This window comes from Microchirus variegatus (genome assembly GCF_963457635.1).
Source record: "Microchirus variegatus genome assembly, chromosome: 14".
Lineage (NCBI taxonomy): Eukaryota > Metazoa > Chordata > Actinopteri > Pleuronectiformes > Soleidae > Microchirus > Microchirus variegatus.
Window position 1 is genome coordinate 12,933,927 of NC_139815.1, and position 21,011 is coordinate 12,954,937.

The 21,011-nt window shown below is 38.5% G+C and overlaps 2 protein-coding genes across 2 annotated transcripts; one reads left to right on the forward strand and one right to left on the reverse strand.

The window, feature by feature from the left end:
• Positions 1 to 4,320: 4,320 nt before the first annotated feature.
• Positions 4,321 to 12,172, forward strand: wdr93 (WD repeat domain 93; the record flags this gene model as incomplete). Its single annotated transcript, XM_083900553.1, has 11 exons — positions 4,321 to 4,492; positions 5,989 to 6,053; positions 6,154 to 6,232; positions 6,316 to 6,387; positions 9,065 to 9,154; positions 9,246 to 9,380; positions 10,728 to 10,911; positions 11,010 to 11,070; positions 11,153 to 11,309; positions 11,699 to 11,858; positions 12,082 to 12,172. The coding sequence occupies exons 1-11, from the start codon at positions 4,420 to 4,422 to the stop codon at positions 12,170 to 12,172; spliced, it is 1,167 nt and encodes a 388-aa protein (XP_083756679.1). The 5' UTR covers positions 4,321 to 4,419.
• A 3,993-nt stretch (positions 12,173 to 16,165) lies between these two features.
• LOC310936481 (gonadotropin-releasing hormone II receptor-like) lies at positions 16,166 to 20,781 on the reverse strand (the record flags this gene model as incomplete). The annotated part of the gene is made up of 3 exons (XM_083900554.1): positions 16,166 to 16,674; positions 18,833 to 19,037; positions 20,233 to 20,781. 3 exons carry the CDS (start codon positions 20,779 to 20,781, stop codon positions 16,166 to 16,168), a joined length of 1,263 nt encoding a protein of 420 aa, XP_083756680.1.
• Between the last annotated feature and the right edge of the window lie 230 nt (positions 20,782 to 21,011).

A 21,011-nucleotide genomic window follows, 5' to 3' on the forward strand; every position in this document is an offset into this window, starting at 1 on the left:
TGTGTATTTGCTTCATTAAAGCCAGTTGTGGTATTTTAAATAGTAAGCCCAGCACATGTTTAGGTTTGTTTTTTTTGCGCTAAACTCTTTTTTTTTTCTTTTTTTTTTTTTAAATAAGGGAAGGGGACAAGCCCGTGAAATTTCTATTCAATATTCAATGTGTCACGTTGTTGCTGTTCTTGTACTGAATGATCACCCTTTAACCCTTTAACACCTAAGCCTCAAAGTGTCTGTTTTTGCTTATTGTGCACATAAAAGGGCCAGGAAATGTCCTTTTGAGTAAGCGCTTTTGCCCGTTCTTTCAACACCTGGCTATTTACAATTTACTGCATTTTAAAAAAACACACCCCAAAGTGACATGAAATGTTTTTTTTTTTAAATGACAAAATGACATAAAAAAAAAGAAAAAAAAAAAAAAGACCAAAAATGAAAACTTTGAAATTGAAATCTTTTTAATTTTCAAAAAAGTATGTAAAAATAATTGACGAAAAAAAAAATGTCATCATTTTTTGCAAATCTCGAGTTTGAAACTCGAGATCTTGCCTTTCAAACTCGATATTTAAAATGTTTTTTTTGATTTTTTCAATTTTTACAAAAAAATTTCATCATCTTTTGCAACTTTCAAATTCGAGATTTGCAAAATATGAATTTTTTTTCATTTCCAAAAATGGAAAAAAAAAATTGACAACACTTTTTTTCATAATTTTTTGGAAATCTCGAGTTTGAAACTTGAGATAATACATTTTTTTTCATCTTTTTTTTGTCTTTTTTTCTCCTCATGTCACTTCGGGGGCTGAATGGGAGATTTTTCATTTTAATTTTTAAATTTGAGCAGTACAAAACAACCACAGCTTGGAGTGTGCCAGTGAAATTACCGTAATAACCATGTGGTTTTTTAGAAGTGCAAGTCCTCACCTTTCAGAAACCGTTGGAATGTTTCCGATAGCACAAACCGTTTTGTTTGTAATTACGGTAACGCAAAGATCGCTTGCCCAAACGTGTCGGTGTTAAAGGGTTAAAGTAAATAACATAGAAGCCTTAAGATTATACTTATTTAAGGGGAAGAGAAAACAAACTCAAACTGCCAATATCAACATGGAGTTTTTCTCCATACGCGTCTGTTATCTGCCTTACATTAGTTTTAGCTGTCAAATCTGTCCTTTAAAAAAATGTCATCATGTATTTTACACTTTGATTTGCTGTTGTGGCGACACCTTACTTAGGGGTGTTTTTTGCATTTGTAATCCTTATGGTACTGTTTTTAAATCATCACACAATGGTCTGGTCTTAATAATCCGTGTTTGATTGGAACACTTGCTTCATTATTTCAGAGATTAAAGAGTATCGTTCAAAATAACAGCACTCAATCAGCTTCAGGTAATGGACGATAATTATGGAAATGAGTGGCGGGGAGAAAAATGTACATTAGTGTTCAAGAAAAACCATGATTACAAAGTGGGTTACTGACTATGACGGAGGAATCACTGGGCAGAATATTTCTGTACAAAAAAATAATCACTAAATGAAATCTATTTATCTGTGCGACTCTTTATCACAAGTGACAACAAATTGTTGTTTTACTGGACTGGTGCTGAGCCTTTACAATGCACCACTGCGTCCCGGTGTGTTTATGTACCGTGTACCCGCTCAAGGAGAGTCAGAACACCACCAACTGCATTTTAAAAATGTACACTTTTCTCTTTTTTGTGCACAGTTCAAACGAATAAAAATGCATCAAAGGGATTATTTACTGCTCCTTCATTCACCGTGTGTATTCGGGTAATCTTAATCACACTAATGTCTCTGCAAATCTACTACACTTCTGCTCACTTAATGCCCTTTAATTAGCCTTTAATGACTTGAGAGGAAAAAAAACGGAACGAATACGAGACAGAAGACAAAAGAAGAATCATTGATGAGACGGGAAACGTAAACAGGAAAACCCCATGATCCTCTGAGATCGTATCAGATCGGATTGGTTTGTGAGCCGCAAACCTGGGTGCAGCACCAGAGCAGCTGCTGCACAATAATAATAAATAATGAATAACAGGGCACAGAATTAAAACAATGTTGCCGTGAAGGCTTTTGCATGCTGCATACTTTTATTATTATTACTGTGTGAGTTACTATGCAGGAGTTGTGCAGTAAGACTCACATGTCCTCATGAAGACAGGATTATTACATCATCTGTATTTCACATCTCAACAAAAACCTACTCTACAGTTTCACAGAGCATAAGCCTGTGTCTGCTGAATACAGAAAGTCCACATCTGCCAAAACTCATACAGATGAGAGCGTAATGTGACGTTCATTCGCTCATTCTAAAACCACCGGACACTAAAAGCTGTCTGATGCATAAGGTAAACATTTTAAAATGACACAATTTGCTTATTTTGATAGATTCCGAAGCTCAAAGCTCCAAAAGCACAGTACATATACAGTACGTCATAAAAACAACAAACTGAGTCCACTTTTTTATACCCAAAGTTGATCTATTAATGAAGCATAACATACAACCACCTGTTCAGGAATGCAAGTAAATCATTTGGCATTTTAATCAAGAAATAATAATGAGCTTGACTATTTCTTTTTGTAAAACAGTACATTTGAAAATAATAATTATATTTTAGCATTAAATAGCTTCTATATACTGGTGTATTAACCATTACAGATGCATAAAAAAAATGATTTTGATCATTACAAATGCTGTTAATTTAGGGCAGCTGTGGCATACACCACCGTACACATTAAAAAAGCTGATGTTTTGGTAGCTTTGCTCATAGAAGGAGCCTCATGTGTCCTTATGTCAAGCACATTGATTTTTCTTCATTTTTTCTACAACGATCCCTTTTGACAAATATCAGAAGTCGTTTATTCATGACTGCGACTCACAAAGGTCAATTAAGCTAAATGTGGACTTTAAAAGCACTGACATGGATTTCATGGGCTTCAGACGGTGATATAAAAACCCTACTTTTTTTTATTGATTTCATTACACTATTCTTTCTTCCATGTCTAATGCTTTAATGAGAAAAAAAAAGATATCTCATTTTGTTCACGTTTTTACGCGGCCATTTATCACCATGTGTCATGCGTTCACCTCATTATTGACGTAAACAGAACAGTATTATTCTCACTGACATCTTGAGATTCTTTGAAGTGTGTGTGGGGGCGGGGCTCTCTTACCTGGCAACAACAAAGCGTCCATAGAAACACTGTTACCATGGCGACAGTGGAAACACAGCCTCCTGCCTGCGAGTGAACCTCCGAAACTTTGGCCAATCTAAGGTAAGACTGCTGCTGCAACCTTTAGGCTAAATGATAAGATAGATAAATAGATGGATGTACTTTCAGTTGACGATGTTTTACGGACAAATTGCAGGAATTTTGTTATTTTATTAATTCATTTATTAACTTCCTTATTTTAACTATTTGATTCACTTATCCTTTAACTGTGACTGCTTTTTTTCAGTTTACCCCTTTGTGTTTTTAATCTGTTTTCCCTCAAAACTGTTCCATGATAGCGTTTCCTTCCTTTCCTACACTTATTATTATGATATTATTTACAGTAAAGGTTTCACATCAGTTATGTTATAATTGCATTTTTGATGTATTTCGTACTTAATGGTATAAATAGTTATACATAATAGTAAATATCCTCTAGGTTATAGATATCCTGTGATAAACCAATTCATAAACTATATCAAACAAATAGTCCCTTTTGATGTGAAATGATCAAAGGATAAAAGACTTATTATTAGTAGTAGTTTTATCTTTTTTTTTTTATTCTTAAACAGAGCAGAAATAGCCAGTAACAGAGCCCGTACTTAACTGCAGGAAAGGTTAAAGAAAAATCCAATAAAGAGCAGGTACAGTTAGTGTTCTGTAACCAGTATGAGTCAGTCAGTCATTTTTATCCCCCCCCCACTTCCACAAAAGTACCAACAAAAATAAAATACAACCATTTAATGATTGAGTGGAAACTAGTTTCTTCTCCAGTGGATGAGTCAGTGCTTTAAAGTGGGGAATCTGCACACAATAGAAAAAAAAACATGACATTAAAAAGCGACTCTAGCGATAACCCTTTTTTTTTATGTCCTCACAGACAAAGTTGCACCAGGCGCTGAAATGGTGAAACCTCTCAAAGCAGATAACCCAGACGAGGAGGCTTTGGAGTTGTGCCCCACAAAACAGGTGCACACTTCCTCACAGATGTGTTGTTTTTTTATTATCTGATAATGACGAGGAGAGGGTGAATGAATGAATTGAGTGTTCGCTGTGATCTGTCAGCTTCCAGACGGCGTCCTGTGCTTCGCCTGCTCAGACGACGGCCTGTACCTGAGCCTGGGTCACAGTCAGGGTCTGTGGGTGTGGTGTGCGTCGTCTCTGAGCTGCGATGCTGAATGGCTGAATGACTCCATGGAGGTCACGTCTGTTCAGATGACCAACATGACTGAGGCTGTTTATCTGCTTGGCACGATTGATGATATGGGTGAGTGACATATGAATATGTGATCCATCACTATATCAGTCTTATAGAAAGTACCTAAAAGGGAGTAAGTATAAAGTCACTTTTTTTTATAATATTACTTAAGTGAAAACTCTTAAAGTATATGACATTTACTGTATTTAAGTATCAAAGGTCATTTTCTGATATAAAATGTATAGGTCTTAGAAGGAATTAAGAATTAAGTGTTAAAAAAGTGAGTAGTAGTAACGAGTAACACAGATAGTTGGAGGAAATTATGTGGATTAAAAGTTGCTAGAAATATAAAAAAACAAAGTACAAATATGTGAATTTTGTTCTTAAGTACAGTGACAAAGTATTTGTACTTTGTTCCATTCCAAAGCTGACCATAATTATGTTTATTGTCCCTCTCCAGCAAAGATTTTAACTGTACAAAGTGTGAATTATGACCCAGTGAACATTTCCTGTTTCTCTTAGAATCGATCTGCAGATTCTTTTATTAGTTTTGTCATTTGTCAGATTTGCTTTTAAGGCCTGAACCATCGAGAAACGCTCAGGTCTTTTCATTTTTACTTAACGTCAGAACTAAAACGTCTTTCTGTTATTGTGGTCCTTGTCTTTGGAACAGGAGAAGATCTGAGGGCTGCAGAGAGTGTTTTCATGTTTCACTGCTTTAACCTGGCTTTTACCTGAGATTTATTATACGACTATACTACTTTTATTTTTGCTACTTTCATTTAATTTCAGGGTCTGACACTTTATTATTCTACCTTTTAGAATAACCCCCTTTTTTACATTCTTATCTCATATGATTATTGTATTTATTCATTTATTAACTTACTTATTTTAACTACTGATTCACTCGTTAGTGTTTTTAGTCCCTCGCCGCTGTTTGTGAGTTCCATGATACTTCACTTCCTTTCCTCTCTTCTTTTCCCCACTTCTTCACAGCTCCATCACTGTTTTTTTTTATTTCACTGTTTCACCAGACATCTGTCCAGTGGGTTGCTTTCTTTGATTATACTGTATATTTATACTGGGAAGCACTTTTAAGTTGCATTGCCTTGTATGAAAAGTGCCATATAAATAAAGTTTGATTGAGAGAATGACATCTGGAGAAAAAGAGATGGAGAAAACTTCCATCCATCCATTCATCCATCTTCTTCCACTTTATCCTCCACAGGAGGGTCGCGGGGGGGTGTGTTGTGCCAATCTCAGCTGATATAGGGCGATATGTGGGTCACACTCTGGACAGATCACCAGTCCATCACAGGGCCACATATAGAGACAAACAACCATGCACTCTCACACTCACACCTACGGTCAATTTAGAGTGACCAATTCACCTAATCCCCATATCGCATGTTTTTTGGACTGTGGGAGGAAGCCGGAGAACCTGGAGAAAACCCATGCACACACAAGGAGAACATGCAGACTCCATGCAGGAAGGTCCTTGTATGGAGAAAACTTAAAAAAAGTGAAAATCTGTGTTGAAAACAAATGATCATGTTTTGCTGCAGGTGTAGCTCGGATCTTCGCCTACCACTCCAAAAGCATTCACCTCCTCAGTGTTGTGAACGCCATGGTGGGTACTGTCTTTTCTCCTTATATATCCTAAATAATCCTGCTCGTTTTTTTTAAAAATATCATTCAAAAAATGTTAAATCCAATCCTGTCGATATTAGGACGACATCAACAAGAAGCACGTTTGCTCTACGTTTGAATTGTCTCAAGGAGGACACTATGCAGCCGCTACGATCACTTGTGAGTAAAGAGCTTTTCGTCAGCGTTTGTGAGCTGTTTACGTTGTATTTGAACGTGAATGCTGTCCACATGCTGTCTTTCAGGCAACAGCAATGTTTGGCTCGAGGTTCATCACCTGCCCTCAGAGAACTGGCTGAAAGAGTTAGAGAAGGCTGGTACACCTGTGCAGGTATCGTCACACTCAGTGATAGTGATCAAAACTTTTGTCAGTGACCATTTTAACGTTTGCATTTCTAATGTATAAGAGTTGGTATTTTTAGAGTTTATATTTAGGGCCCGAGCCATACATGGCTCCAAAAAATGGCTAAACGCGATATTGGCATAGTTCCCTGAACTGTGCGTTGCTCAAGGGCTATATAGTGCCCCCCTATGGTGAAAAATCAAGGAAAAATTGAGTTTCACCGAATTTCCCGAAACTTGGTGGGAAGATGTTCACGACCAAGACGAACAAAAAAGTAGACACTAACCATGGCCTCAACTCAACAGGCTATTTTGAATTTTGGCGTCCATTTTGGCAATTTGCACCCTGCGTAAATGAGAGAACTCGTTCGATTACTTATATATGTGGCTTTTTTGAGGGGGTTAATGTGTATAGAAACGCTTCAAATGTTACACTGAGGTCAGGTCTGGCAAAAATGCGATATTGGCATAGTTCCCGGACCCTTGCGTTGCTCAGGGGCACTATAGCGCCCCCCTATGGTCAAAAAAGAGTTGGATGAATCATTAAAGTTTTCATGGAGCCCCAGGAGAAAGAACCACTGTATTAATATGTAAAACGGTGCTATTTCTTTGTTTTTGTGACTTGGATTAAAATATTTTGTTTATTTCACTTGCTGTTAGATACAACTTTATGTATAGAATTACAAATCCCTTTCCTTTGCCGTCTTTAAAATCTTGCATTGCTCCCTCCTCTCCCTTTAGCACACCACAGCTATATCTCTAAATTCTCTTTGTAAATACTATTTTTATAATATTGTTTTATAATAATAATGTATTATATTGTATATCACATTTCTCCCTGTTTTAATCTGCAGGAATCAAAGTCCTCAAGAGATATGGATGTAAAATGGTCTTCATTGCCAACGGCAACTAAAATCAAACTCCCAAAAATCCGAGGAGGTATAATTTTATTGATGCCACAGTGGTGGCTTGTATTGTATTGCTTTCATTACTGCACTCTACTGTATCTCTATTAATGTTATACACAGGCTCGACATCGGAGGGTTTCCACGAGGTGAATGTTACAGACTTTAAAACACACTGTTTGTCAATAGACGAAGACGCCAGGAGATATTCGCTCAAAACGGACGCAGAATCAAAACAATCGAGCGAAAGTCCAAGGTGAGGTCTACACAAACGTTTCAGCACCTGTTTTTTTTTTAAATATTGTCTCTGAATCTGAAAGACTTCTTCCATTACATCAGATGTTTGTGTTGTTTTTGTATTTATTTCTTTTCCTTTTTTTTTTAAGATGCACCCAGCACTTTCTCCTGCCTTGTGGACAATTCCTTGTGGACAATAAAGCACAGTCTCTGCCAGGTATGTAATGCAGGAGGAGCAGCACAGGGATCTAACAGTACTCAACCAAGACTCTGCTGCTCGTTTATTAACCAGAATCAGGAAGACAGAGCACATTAGTCCAATCTTAGCTGCCCTCCACTGGCTTTTCCACCAAGCTACATTGCCAACTCCCTTGTTAGTTATACTGGTTTATTGGCGGTTCAGTCGAAAGAAAATTGGGGTGTCGCCTTTACGTTACTTAAAGGGACTCTGTGTAGTATTTATGGGTTTATATGACCCAAAGTCCACTTTTGTATACATATTATGTGCTCCTGCATTGTCTAGTCGCTGTATAATATTCTTTGTTTCATTTTCGTAGTGTTTCAGAAAGTCATGTAAAATAACATGGTCGCGGGCCGCTACTGCATTGCCACGACGCCATGTTTCTACGGGAGCCTGTATAGACAAACGCGAGAGAACAAATCAAGCGTCTCTTTACTTGTAGCGGAAGTCCCGCCTCCACTCTCTCCGCTTCGTCTGCTACGGCCGCGGTAGCTCGTCCTCACGAACCTCATCTGCTGACACGGCGTAAGACGACGAGGACGACATTTGACCGGCTGAGGATACCGTAGAGCTCAGGGAAGGGAGGGGGTGAGCAGAGGAGCAGTTCTTTGTTGTAAATTTCAGCCTCTCCTCTAGATGGCACTATAAACTACTTACTTCACCTTTAAGACCCTAAACTTTGGAACACACGGGAGCTGAAAAAGAGATGGAGAAAATTCCATCCATCCATTATCTACCACTTTATCCTCAATGCGAGGGTCGCGGGGGGTGTGTTGTGCCAATCTCAGCTGTGGATCACACCCTGGACAGATCACCAGTCCATTTTTAGTTTATTTAAAAGTTAAAACTGGGTTTTAACCTCTTCACTCCAGCCTTTTTCTATTTTATTCCACCCTGTGTTGTTTTTTACTTTTGTATTTGCTTTTTAAATGAGATTTTTGTGCTTCATTGTTGTATTTGCTTTTTGAGCACTTTGAGCTGCAATTCTTGTATGAAAGGTGCTATACACAAACAGTTTATTATTATTATTATAATAATAATAATAATAATTATTATTATTATAATATTATTATTACATAAATGTATTTTCCATGATAGAGGAACATGTAAATCTGGCCTATAGTACTATTTCAGTAACTCATTTCACTGAAACGATTCAGCTGTCCAAGAATAACAAATAACAAATGTGAAGAACTTTAGGTGAATAGACACGAGAGTGAACCCCTGCTGAGTATTTCAACAGATTTTATCCCTCTGATCGTTTCTCAGCGGAATGGTCCGTCGCCGTCTGTGTGTGGTGGACAGGAAGTCTCAATCTTCTTCACTATTCACTGCAAAAAACGCCAACACACAGATCAGGTTGACTTTTTTCTTTCTTGGATGCTCACGACCATGCCTATTCCCTTAATTGTACCCTAGAAGTAATAATCGATAATATTTTTTTTTCCAGCAGATAATGAACCCATGCCAGACATGGTGTGGCCCAACGCAAAGGAAATCCTCTGCTCTGCTGTTAGCAAATGCACTCGCTACGTAGCTCTTGGGCTTGAGGATGATCTGGTGTGTGTGTGGGACAGACAAACTGGTGAGTGGATGCTGTGGTGATGTAGATCTGACTTTTTTAACAGGAATAAAAAGCACACACACAAACATTGGTTTCCATGATTTCAGAGGACATTGCATTGACTTACATTCATGTCCTGGAGACCTAACCCAATCCTAACCTTAACATATCCCTTACCCCAGCCTAACTTTAAATACATGTCTTCACCTTAAAATGTCATTTATGTTATGGTGACTTGATGTTTATTTACCATTTGTAGTACAACCCTAACCCTAACCCTCATAGTAACCCTAACCCTAACCCGACAGACATAATACATGCCTTAGCCTCTTAACCTTAACCTTAATCATCACAACTAATAGCCTAACCCTAACCTAAACCCATTTCTGACCCCAACTCTAAACTAAGTCTGTTTCTTCTAACCCTCAAAAATCCATTTCAAGGGGTAACAGAACATGAGGAGCAGCCAGAATGTCCTCACTCCCTATGGTTTATAAGTATTTCTGGTCCTCATAAAGATACCCATACAGTACAAGAACAAACACACCATTCTGTCTGTATGTGAAGAGTTAATGGTTTTATTAATAGGACGTATGATAAATGAATAGTGCAGAAGAAATGCAGGAGAACACGTACCAGTGTCCAAACACTATATATGTCAAATGAATCTGATTGCTCCTTTAATTCATCCTCAATTCCTGATCATGTGTCTACTTTAGATAAATATTCACTTAAAGGACAGCCATTTCCAAGTCAAGTCAACTTTATTTCTAGAGCACTTTTTTTTAAAAAAAACAACCAAAGTGCTTCACAGATTTAAAGGCACAGCAACATGAAAGGTGTAAAACATAAAATCAATGACAATAGATGTAAAACAGTGGCATAATAAATTAGTAAAATGGTCAAAAACTACATAGGAGTGTCCGAGTTTACTATTTATTATCCTGAAGTGAAGACCAAGTAGAAGAAAGGAGGTCTTTAAAAGTGATTTAAAATGTTGAATTTCCATGGGTAACTTGTTTCAAAGTTCAGGGGCAGCTACAGAAAAGGCCTGATTTTGGCAACATATAAAAGCAGTCTTTTATCAGACCTCAGTGCTTGAGATGGAGCGTGAAGAAAAGCAGCGGTGTTCTGGACCAGCTGGAGTTGCTGGACAGATGACTGGTCTAAACCAACATACAGGGAATTACAATAATCCAGCCGAGATGAGAATATACTCAGGAGCGGGCAAATCTCGAACAAAAAACCTTTTACGTTCACACCCTCTGGACGATCTGTGGAGTGTGAAAGCAGCTTGTATTTGTCAGTGACTGATGCACTGTTGTCCTTCTTGATTCCCTGTCCGTCATTGTCCTGTCTTTCCTCCAGGTTCCCCATTGTCTATTGTTTTAATGTCGGCCACAGACAGTCCCCTGTTAAGAATGCAGTTTGTGGATCTCTTCCCTGTGTCCGACGATAAAGTCCATCTCTCTGTGGTGTGTAAAAGTGGAGAGATTTACAAAGTCACCACAGGACGAGGGATACCGTCCTGCACAGAGCTTCTTGCTGAAAGGTTACCTGGAGAATCAAATGCAGTTATTATTATTATTATTATTATTATTATATTACATATTATAACATTATAATACATTATTTCCGATGATGTTTCAGGCCGAACACCAGTGGAGACCTCCCAATTATCTTTACACCAGTGCCATTCCTTCAGAACATGGTAGGCACGTCATAATTCTTCATAAGAGAAAAAGTAATCCTCAGTCTCCCTGCAGTCTTATTTTTCCTTCTGCTTCAACTAGTTCCTTGTGGTTCAAAGAAATGGGAACATATTCATCCAAGATGTCATCAACAAAACCAACTTGTGCTTCTTCAAACCTCCAAAAACGCATCTGATTGCTTCTTCCTGCATCCCAGTTTATGTTCTGAACACCAGACAGCAAATGCTCTTCATACGAGGTAACGTTTGCTTTGGTTTAATGTGTACAGTAAATACACTCTTAGAAATAAGGGTTCCAAAAGGGTCCTTCTACAAGGGCTGAGGTTCTACCTGGAATCATTTGCTTCTGAAAAACCCTTTCCCGAAATATTTTTTTTTTGTGTTCTTGGTAACACTAATGGTTCCAGTAAGAACCATTTTGATCCAGAGAACCCTTTAAAACCCCTTTCCTGAATAAAAGGTTTTAAAAGGGTTATTGGTGGAACCCTCCAAAAGGGTTCTCCTATGAGGACAAGCCAAAGGACCTTATATGTTTCTACTTAGCACTTTTATTTCTAGAGCAGGAAAGCTGCATCTTCTTTCGTGAACTTGGACAAACATGTTAATGAAAGGGTTTCATGTGTCACAGCTGACTCCAGCTACAAAACAGCCACCGAGCTCCTCTTCTTCCGTTTTGGAGAGTTGGACATCTTCGAGCCGTATATGGTTTTACCTGCAGATTCTGTGAAACAAGACACGTTCAGCTTTGTCACTCTAGAAGAATCCTGCAACCTCTACCTCCAGCAGCGGTTTGTATTGTCTTTACGCCTCTATAATCTGAGCATGTGCTGTTATGATTCCCACCTCAAAGTTTAAGCACTGACAATTCACATTTTAATATTAAAGTTAAGTTAAGTTGCTTACTAGCACTGTGGTGAGATCCATAATGGTGAATAATAGGTGAGATCCATAATATTTCATAAATCCTCTTCCTTTTCCTGGTTCATGTGTTTCCTATGTGTCCATATGAAGAGCACTGTCTGTGGAGGAGAGGAACAAAGCCATCACACAAACATGGGAGCAGCTACAGGAAAGTGGCATGACGGAAACAGAGCGGAGCTGAATCTGACTGTGTTAAAAAAAACAAAACACTCACATTGTTTCCTTGGATTTGGATCAGGAAATGTGTTTCTGTGTAAAGCCAGGATTGATGTCATGGGCTGAACTTACACCTCGTTGCCTTTGGGATCTTTGGGGTTTCGTATGTCATGTTTCAATCTCATTTGCCGAGATGAGTTTAAAAACAACTAAAATTGTAAAAAGGATTCTGACTGTCTATGTGAAAGTTTATGCTTAGTTTTTTTCTCCTTTTGGCCCCTTAATTCCTTATCCATCAATCTTCTACCGCATTATCCTCCACATGAGGATCAGAGAGTTCACTGGTTGCAACACTCGCTGTCCGACCCAGGTGCGCTAGAAGGGTGTATTTTGCAGTCACTGTGCCTACAACTTTTTAATTTTATATGTTGCCAAAATATCAATGCTAAAGCCCAATTCCTACTCCTGCGTAAAGTGCTCTACGTAGCGTAACCTACGTCGTCTCCGACTGCACAAAATATTTTTAAGTGTCCGTCACTCTGTCAAGGGACAACGGAGACGGCAAGGGCTGCAATTGGTCTTCAGGACAGGCTGAGCTAACGCTTACTGCCAACTAAATACGTCATATCTTAACACACACAGCACATGTTTAGACTCTAAATGGCCAATTTCTCGCCTCAAATTATCTTAAAACTGCGTTCCGTCACACAGAAAATTGAGAAACGGCCACTGTTTCAACAACAACAGTCTTTCTCTCTCGGACGCCATTGCTCACTGTAGCCAAAAGCACAACAACCTTGCGCAGCGACCCCTACTGATCGGGCGGGGAATTGCAGTGCGTATCTGTCACCACGACAGTATGTAGGCTCGAGGGGTCTCCGTGGTTATGCAGTCGGATAACGCATTATGCAGTCGGAGAAGTATAATGTGGCCTTAAGAGTAGATTTTCAAAGTCCTGGGGGGGCTGAGCTGCCTTGGCGGAGGTCTGCGCTCTCCGAGTGCTTTTCTAGTTCCTTATGATAAAAATTATATCTCGGTTAAATATCACTGAGTATGAGTTTTATATGTTTCCGATAAGTCAAAGGTAGAAAATCCTCAGGTTTATTAAGAATATGTAGGATACCTAGGCATCATTGACAGCCTAGAATATCATTTATCTCTGAGCCATTCAAATACATAATAAACTGTAATCTGACTCTCAGTCAGAAGATGCTAATCTACAGCGTGCATATTAATCTGTAATCATCAGTAATGTGGGACTGCATCATCAGTCTGCCTTGTCTTCCTCTTTCAGTTTAGCTTGGTGTCAGAACAAATTACAGTAATTTGTCTTTTCTGAGACTGAAAAAAACAACTGTATTTTTGAATCTTTTATATTTTCTCTTCACCAGTTGTTTCAAATTATACTGTGGCATCTCTCTGTGACAGGGAACTGTTACCAATGCTGATATTAACTGAATTTGAATGGCTAAAAAGGCTTTTTGTGTTCATGCCAAAGATCCACGTGTGATGGAGAACACAATGAAAACACAGGTGCTCTATTTAAAGTGTTTGGCATGTGTTTTGCGTGGATGTTTACCCGTCTGAACATCGTCTGCCCAGGGATTTTAATTATTTGGTTTCAAAATGATTCATGATTAAAAACCCGATATTATTCATTTTGTTGTGATTTACAAAGTTCAGTCAGATGGTTTTCTTTGGTCAGAGACGGAGACTGTTGATTTCAGTCTTTAAGTTACACTCCTTATCAGCCACTGGGGTGAATTAAGTTGTCTAGTTAAATAAAGTATATAATACACTATTTTTGTGGATTGAAGGCTTAGATATTTGGACAGAGCCATGTTGTTTGTGTATCCTCACATCATATGGACAAAAACATAATTAATATTAAAGGACTCACTTATAACTGACAGAAAATACACATTTGAACAGCTAAGCATTTTTAAAATATTTTTTAAATCTTTGTACAGGTCGTCCCATTGAGACACAAGTTCTCATTTTCAAAAGAGACCTGCCAATAAATAAATGAATCTGTAAATCTACATGTCAATAAAGACAAGAATATATGCATCTATATGTCAATAAAGACAATAATCAACACATCTATGTGTCAATAAAGACAATAATCTAAGTCAATAAAGACATGAATCAGCTAAACTTCACAAATAGTGAATAATATTCACTATTAAAAAACATTTTCAACTATTGAAAATGTTTTTCCTCGTCATATTCAATAATGATTCCTGTGGACTGAAAAATTCCATCAGTTTTAACTGAAAAGACAATACAATGTGTTTTAAAAAAATTTAAAAACTAAAAATTAAATTATAAAATGAAAAAAAAATTACCCTTATTACCTAATCTTTTTATATCATTTTTAAACAAATATATTATTATAAGTGAGTGAATATTTCAAGGTATTTGTATTTTATTTCAGATCTCTTCCAGTATCACAGCTGGCTGGAAAGGGTTAAAGGTCATCTCTATTATTTTTTGTTCTGAACAAAAGAATATTTAACCATGTTTTTTTTAGAATGATTACAAAGACCTCTCTCGTTGCTCCAAATCAATTTGCCTGTCAATTTGGCCGACATGACTCATTATCAGTGATTGTAGGCAGTCGCTGCCTCACGTCAATCCAGACTACAGCGAGCCCAGAGGAAAGAGAAAATCACACACATTGCTGCGACTGTAAACAGTATTTTGCAGCAACGCCATCATTTGTGTGCAAATCTCTTATGCACACATGCTTCTGTCTCTGTATTGACGTGAGGCAGCAGAGTCCCTGAGGCAGCGACTGCCTACAATCACTGATAATGAGTCATGTCGGCCAAATTGACAGGCAAATTGATTTGGAGCAATGAGAGAGGTCTTTGTTATCATTCTAAAAAAAAACATGGACATTAGACACTCACTGAATACGTTTAATTTAAGAAGACAACCATTTTCAATTTACAGAGCAGATAAACCTGACAGGAAATACAGTATAAAGTAATTTCATTTCTTTGAAATGTCACATGAAATACAAGACGAAACCACACATTAGACAATTTGACAATGAATAAATATGAATAAATAGATAAACAAAAGCAAAAACCGAGGGTTTGGACCACAAGGGGGCGTAAGTGACATGCAGAATTTTACAGGAGAGCTAAAACATTTTATTGATTGCAATTACTTGATTAAAAACACATTTGAACAATCTTTACTTTTACAGAGATTAGGCTTCACATAATCCATATTTTAAATAATTATTTATTTATTTTATTAAATTTTATTTTATTTTATTTCCAGATTAGGCTAAATAAACTAGCTAGCTTACAGTTTGTATGGTAATTAAGCACTAGAACATACTGAACAAAATGATCAGGACAAGCTAACTCGGAGCTAGCTAGTTTGCTAATGCAAGCTAGCTTGGTAGCTCGCAATTACGCCATTGGGTTTGTTTATAAAGTTCATGAGTTCAAAAGTTAACTATCTAGCTAGCTGGTGAATAGTCAGCATAGGCATTTAGTCAATATTTTGTTTTCAGATTTATCATTTAATAATTGTATACAGCCATTATACAGCTATTTACTCACCATCATAACAATGTAGTTCCTCCTCTTCCCTTGTGAGTATATGAAATTCTTCAATCATACTTAATAGCACTTGTTCTGCAGTATACATTCGTCTTTGCCTCTAGTTTGCCATTTTTCTGCATTAGGTTGCCAGTGCAGTTCTTGTATTGAATTGTTTAGTGCACTAAAGTCTTAAATGCACTTCACTTATGCTTTTTGTGCGCCAAGCTCACTGCACTTATGCCTATTTAGCTCCAACCTCAATTGGAGGTTTTCACTTATGCCATAGTGTTGTCAGCCTTTATTTTTAAAAGTAACTATTATTGGGACCATATTTTTACCATTTGAAAGAGCTCATCAAGACCTTAAAAATGATGTATATTACTTATTTTTGCCCAAGATGTAACGTAGGCCCCTCGTGCTCCAAACCCTTGAAACTGAAATATTTCATTATCTCCTCATATAATGCTGCTGCACGACTGGTTTAGAGCTCTTTCTGTAAAACTGTTCGCTGATAAAAAGCCGCGGCCTGGTGTTACTGACTCTTTGTTGCACAGTGCAAACTCCTCGGGGCTGGCACGGCTCGCCTCTCGTCTCAGTGGTAAAAAATTGGCAGCACAGGTGAAAGATGCAGTCATAACTGTGTTATTATCCAGGTCGGATGCCGTGGCAGCGTTGCAGTAAAACCTCCGCAGCCCCTTCCGGAAGTGAATGGTGAACAGGCCGTAGATGACCGGGTCCAAGCAGGCGTTAACGAGACCAAAGATGAACATGATGTGGGTCAGGGAGTGAGAAACCTTCCCCTCGAGGTCATCAGGGAAGAACCAGTACCACAGACCCAGCAGGTAGTATGGAGTCCAGCAGATGATGAAAGACAACACTATCACAATGCTCATTTTTAATGTTCTCATCCGAGCTCTGGGGATGTTGTTCTTTGAACATCGCAAATGCACTTCACTGGAGGGCACTGGAGGCAGATCAAACACACAAAACAAAGCACTTATTAGACCGGGCTTACGCAGGACAGAGAGTGGTCAGATTTTGTGGAAAAAGACTATTGCTCTTTGTCCCATCTTGCAAAAGTTTTCCATTTTAGTTTGTAACACAAACTGATGGAATGAGCACAATCAAACTCTACAATAACTACTTATTATAAATGGCAATTAAACCAAGTCTTCAGTCACACTGTCGGCATTTTCCACTAACCCTTAAACTGTAGGTTAGAGTTGTCACTGTAACGAGTGTTATATGGTTACCTTATGGCACTTTTCCAGTACTCCAGTACCCGCCACGCCTCACCTCGGCTCGACTCTACACGGTTTAGTTGCTTTTCCATTGAACACGTGACACAAAAGCAGTTGTTTTTTCGAGGAAACTGAATCATTAGAACCAGTTAATTGAAAAGATTTGTTCACAGAGTCGTTCAGTACTTCTCTGTCTGACTGAAATACAGCATGATGAGATTTTAGACATTTCCTTGCTAAATGTTTTATTTTAACTGATCTACAGTTCGACATTGTTTGCTTTGATTCTTCTTCTTCTTTCAGTGACAACACTACGGATCAGACAGTAGTAGATGACGTCGATGACAAGAGCAGGTACTAAAAAAGTACCAGGTACTTTTGCTAATGGAAAAGCAAAGAAAAAGTGCCGTGCTGAGGCGAGTTGAGTCGTGCCTGTACCATGTAGTGGAAAAGCAGCATTAGATCAGTGTGAGGAGATCCTCAATGTTGATAGATTGAACTTCGTCGTCTGAGATATTCAAACAAAAGCTATGAAAACATATTACTAAATCGCAGAGGTGGAAAGTAACAAAATACATTTGCTCCAGTTACTGTATTGAATACTTTTTTTGTGTATTTTTTAAGTACAATTTAAAATCAGGATTTTGTATTTTACTTGCGTACGTATTGACTCAAGTATTGTACTTAGTTACTTTATAAATCCTATCTATTACTGAGTAAAAATAAAAATTCAGCACAATGAAGACCTACAGGGGGAAAATATACTCCAGAACCAGACGAATGATGATGTGATTAGCACCAGCACCAAAAGTGACGTAATATCCTGTGTCGCGCCGGACATGTGAGCTCCAAAATAGTTAGGATACGATTTCTGAGCCCTTGTCATATTTCTACTACCCTCACACCCATGCAAAGTAACTAAGTAACTTTTACTTAAAGTACATTTCTTTTTTTATATATATATTTTGGGCCTTTTTTTTGCCTTTTTAATGATAGTATATGATAGAAATGGGAGGCAGAGAGATGGGGAATGACACGCAGGAAAGAGCGCTTGGTGCGGGATTTGAACCAGGGTCACCTGCAGCAACTAACTGAGCCAACGCTGCCCCACTTAAAGTACATTTCAAATGAACTACCTTTTACTTCTACTTGAGTACATTTTCAGATGACTACTTGTACTTCTACCTGAGTAATATTTCATTAAAGTATTGGTACTTTTACTTGAGTACAATATTTTAGTACTTTTTCCACCTCGCAAAAATGTCAACATCATGGTAGAACTGAGGTAAAAAATCCAGGATCTAAATAATAGGAGGAGGCAGTGTCGCCGAGTGACACTCAAGGTCACTCAGCGACCTTGAGTGTCTCGGCGACCTTGAGTGTCTTGAAAGGCGCCTTAAATATAATGCATTATTATTATTATTATTATTTTGGAGTGGACGTAGTCTTCCTGCTGCAAGACTAACCCTTATTGTAATTTTCAGCACCGTGTCAGTTTTTTTAAAACCAGAATGCATGCTTTATTGTCTATTTTCCTCTAAATGGGAACTACATTTAAAAAAAAAAAAAATGACATCACGTTCTACTGAAGAAGCCCAGTAACTAGCAATTGAGACCATAGGAAAATGCTTACCGACTCTATAAATAAGTAGAAGTAAGCTTATTTTCCAAATTCAAATGAAGTTATTTGTACAACCAGCCAACCTGGAGGACATTTTATAAACAGTCTATGTTTCATCCTATAGAAGGGAAACGTTCAAAACATCCAAAGCTTTAAAGCAATCACAGCCTATATTTCAGGCCACACAGCTGTTATGTTACATAACACTTACTCGGTGACGTTAACCGAGCCACTGAGCGTCAGCCCCTGTTTACACTCACAGTTGTTGGTCTTCAGTCGTTTGGAGATCTCGCAGAAGATCCTCGTGTAACAGGTGACCATGATGACCAGCGGCAGCAGGAACAGGCAGGAAAAGGTGAACATGTTGTAGGCGGTTTCGTGCCAGCGAGAGGCAAAGCTTCCGCGCGTCGTGCACTGAGTGAAGTCCTCGGGGTGAACGATGGTCAAGTTGTGAAAAAGAAATATCTAAGTAGGGGGGGGAAACAACGTTATCGTTCATGCATATGAAAGTATGAATGTGTTTGACATCATTCAGGATACAAATGTTTATCTCCTCTCTCTACTACAACAGTCGAGACAGACGGACGTATGGTTCTGTCAGAGATTTTTCTCTACTGTTGCCAAGTGTTTTGCTCGTGAATTAGTTATTTCTGTATGTTTTTTTTATTCATAGATTAATTTCGCATCATAAACACGTTTACTATTTATCGCTCCATATCAAAACAAACACTTTTATTGATAAATGATGTGAAATGTCGTCATAAATATTATTATTTCAATGTATTTTCTCAAAAAGTTGGCCTTTTTATTTTCTCCACTGTCCATACTAGACACTTGATTATTCGAGATTGAGACCCCTGCTCTATGACGATTGCAAGGTCTTAATATGTAAAGTGATAACGTATGTGATGAATTGGTGCTATACAAATAAATACGTTTAAAGGAAACTCTGGGGGTCCTATCATATCTGGAGGACTCGCTCGTGTTTTTGTGGTTCGCCTCATTGCTACGTCACAATGAGACATTCCAAATGCTAACTTCCTGTTAGCTGCCGGAACCGCTGACGTAGTTTCCTGTGTCTCATTTGCATTTAAAGAGACAGGCACTCAAAAGCGAGCGTTCTGACAGGGCTGTTTTGGCAGGGTGATTGAACTGCTGTGGTGCTTCATCCTTAAGGTATTTTGACCAAAGCATGTCACAGACATGTTCATTAGGACACCAGGGAACAAGGTTAACTTGGAGAAATAGGGTATAATATGTCTCCTTTAAATCAATACATACAATATTTTTTTCTTCCTTTATTTGTATTAGGCCACAAGCTGCTGCTCCTCCTGGACCACGTTTTTGTTTTATTATTAATATTTTGCTGATGTTAGCTTCAATGTTTACATCAAAACTAAATTAATGCAACTAATTGCGTCACTAGAGCTTCATGTTCTTTCTCTGTGCCTCCAGTGATGTCTGTATAAAACACGAGAGCTTCAGGCCAATAAATGCTGGCAAGAAGCTGCTCTGAACTGAGGAGGAGGAGGCGAGGGCATCTGTCTCCACTCACTTGAGCTATTTTTTGCCATGATGGTCTGTCTTTGGATCAAAACGACTTGTAATAGTCAAAAGTCCTGTCTCCTGACCCACATTGTAGTTGCTTTAAAAGCTTTACCTGAGGTACTGACAGCATGACACTCATGGCCCACGCCACGGACAGCATGACTTTGTTTCTCTTGCGGGCTTTACTGATAGCCAGAGGGTCGAGAATAGCTGACTGCCTGTCCAGGCTGATCACCACGGTGACAAATGCGCAGGAGTACATGGCCTGCAGTTTAAGAAACATCAGTAGCCTGCAGGCAAAGTCCCCAGCAAGCCACTGGACTGTGATGTTCCACACTGCGTCCACAGGCATCACGATGAAGGTCACGAGCAGATCGGCGACAGTCAGGTTGATTATCAGCACTCTGACATGGGATTTACGTTTGCCTTCGCCGTGCGCCGCCCAAAGCACGGCCAGGTTGCAAAAGGCAGATGTGGCGCAGAGGATGAAGGTGATGATCACTCTGACTTTGGCCGCTGTGGTAAATGTGGGCAGCTGCAGGATGTCGCCCTCTGCTGTCCAGTTGGAAGGGGGAGAGGAGCAGTTGCAATTGGCATTCAGTTGGTGGTCTGTCATCAGGTGATAAATGGTCACAGCAGAGTCACAGGGAGTGGAGTTCATTTTCAGAGGCTCGCAGAGGATAAAACATTCTCTGCAAGTGAGAGGAAAACAAAGATAGGGAGTCAGAAGCCATGAAGGTGCGGATCATCTGAAATGTATAAAAATGTTTACATAAGCATCATGTTTACTTTTAATGAGGAAACACACTGTGGAATATGTTTAGTCACATTTAGCGATTATTACAACCTACGGACTTGAGCACATGTTTCCAAAAGTGCATGTTATAATAC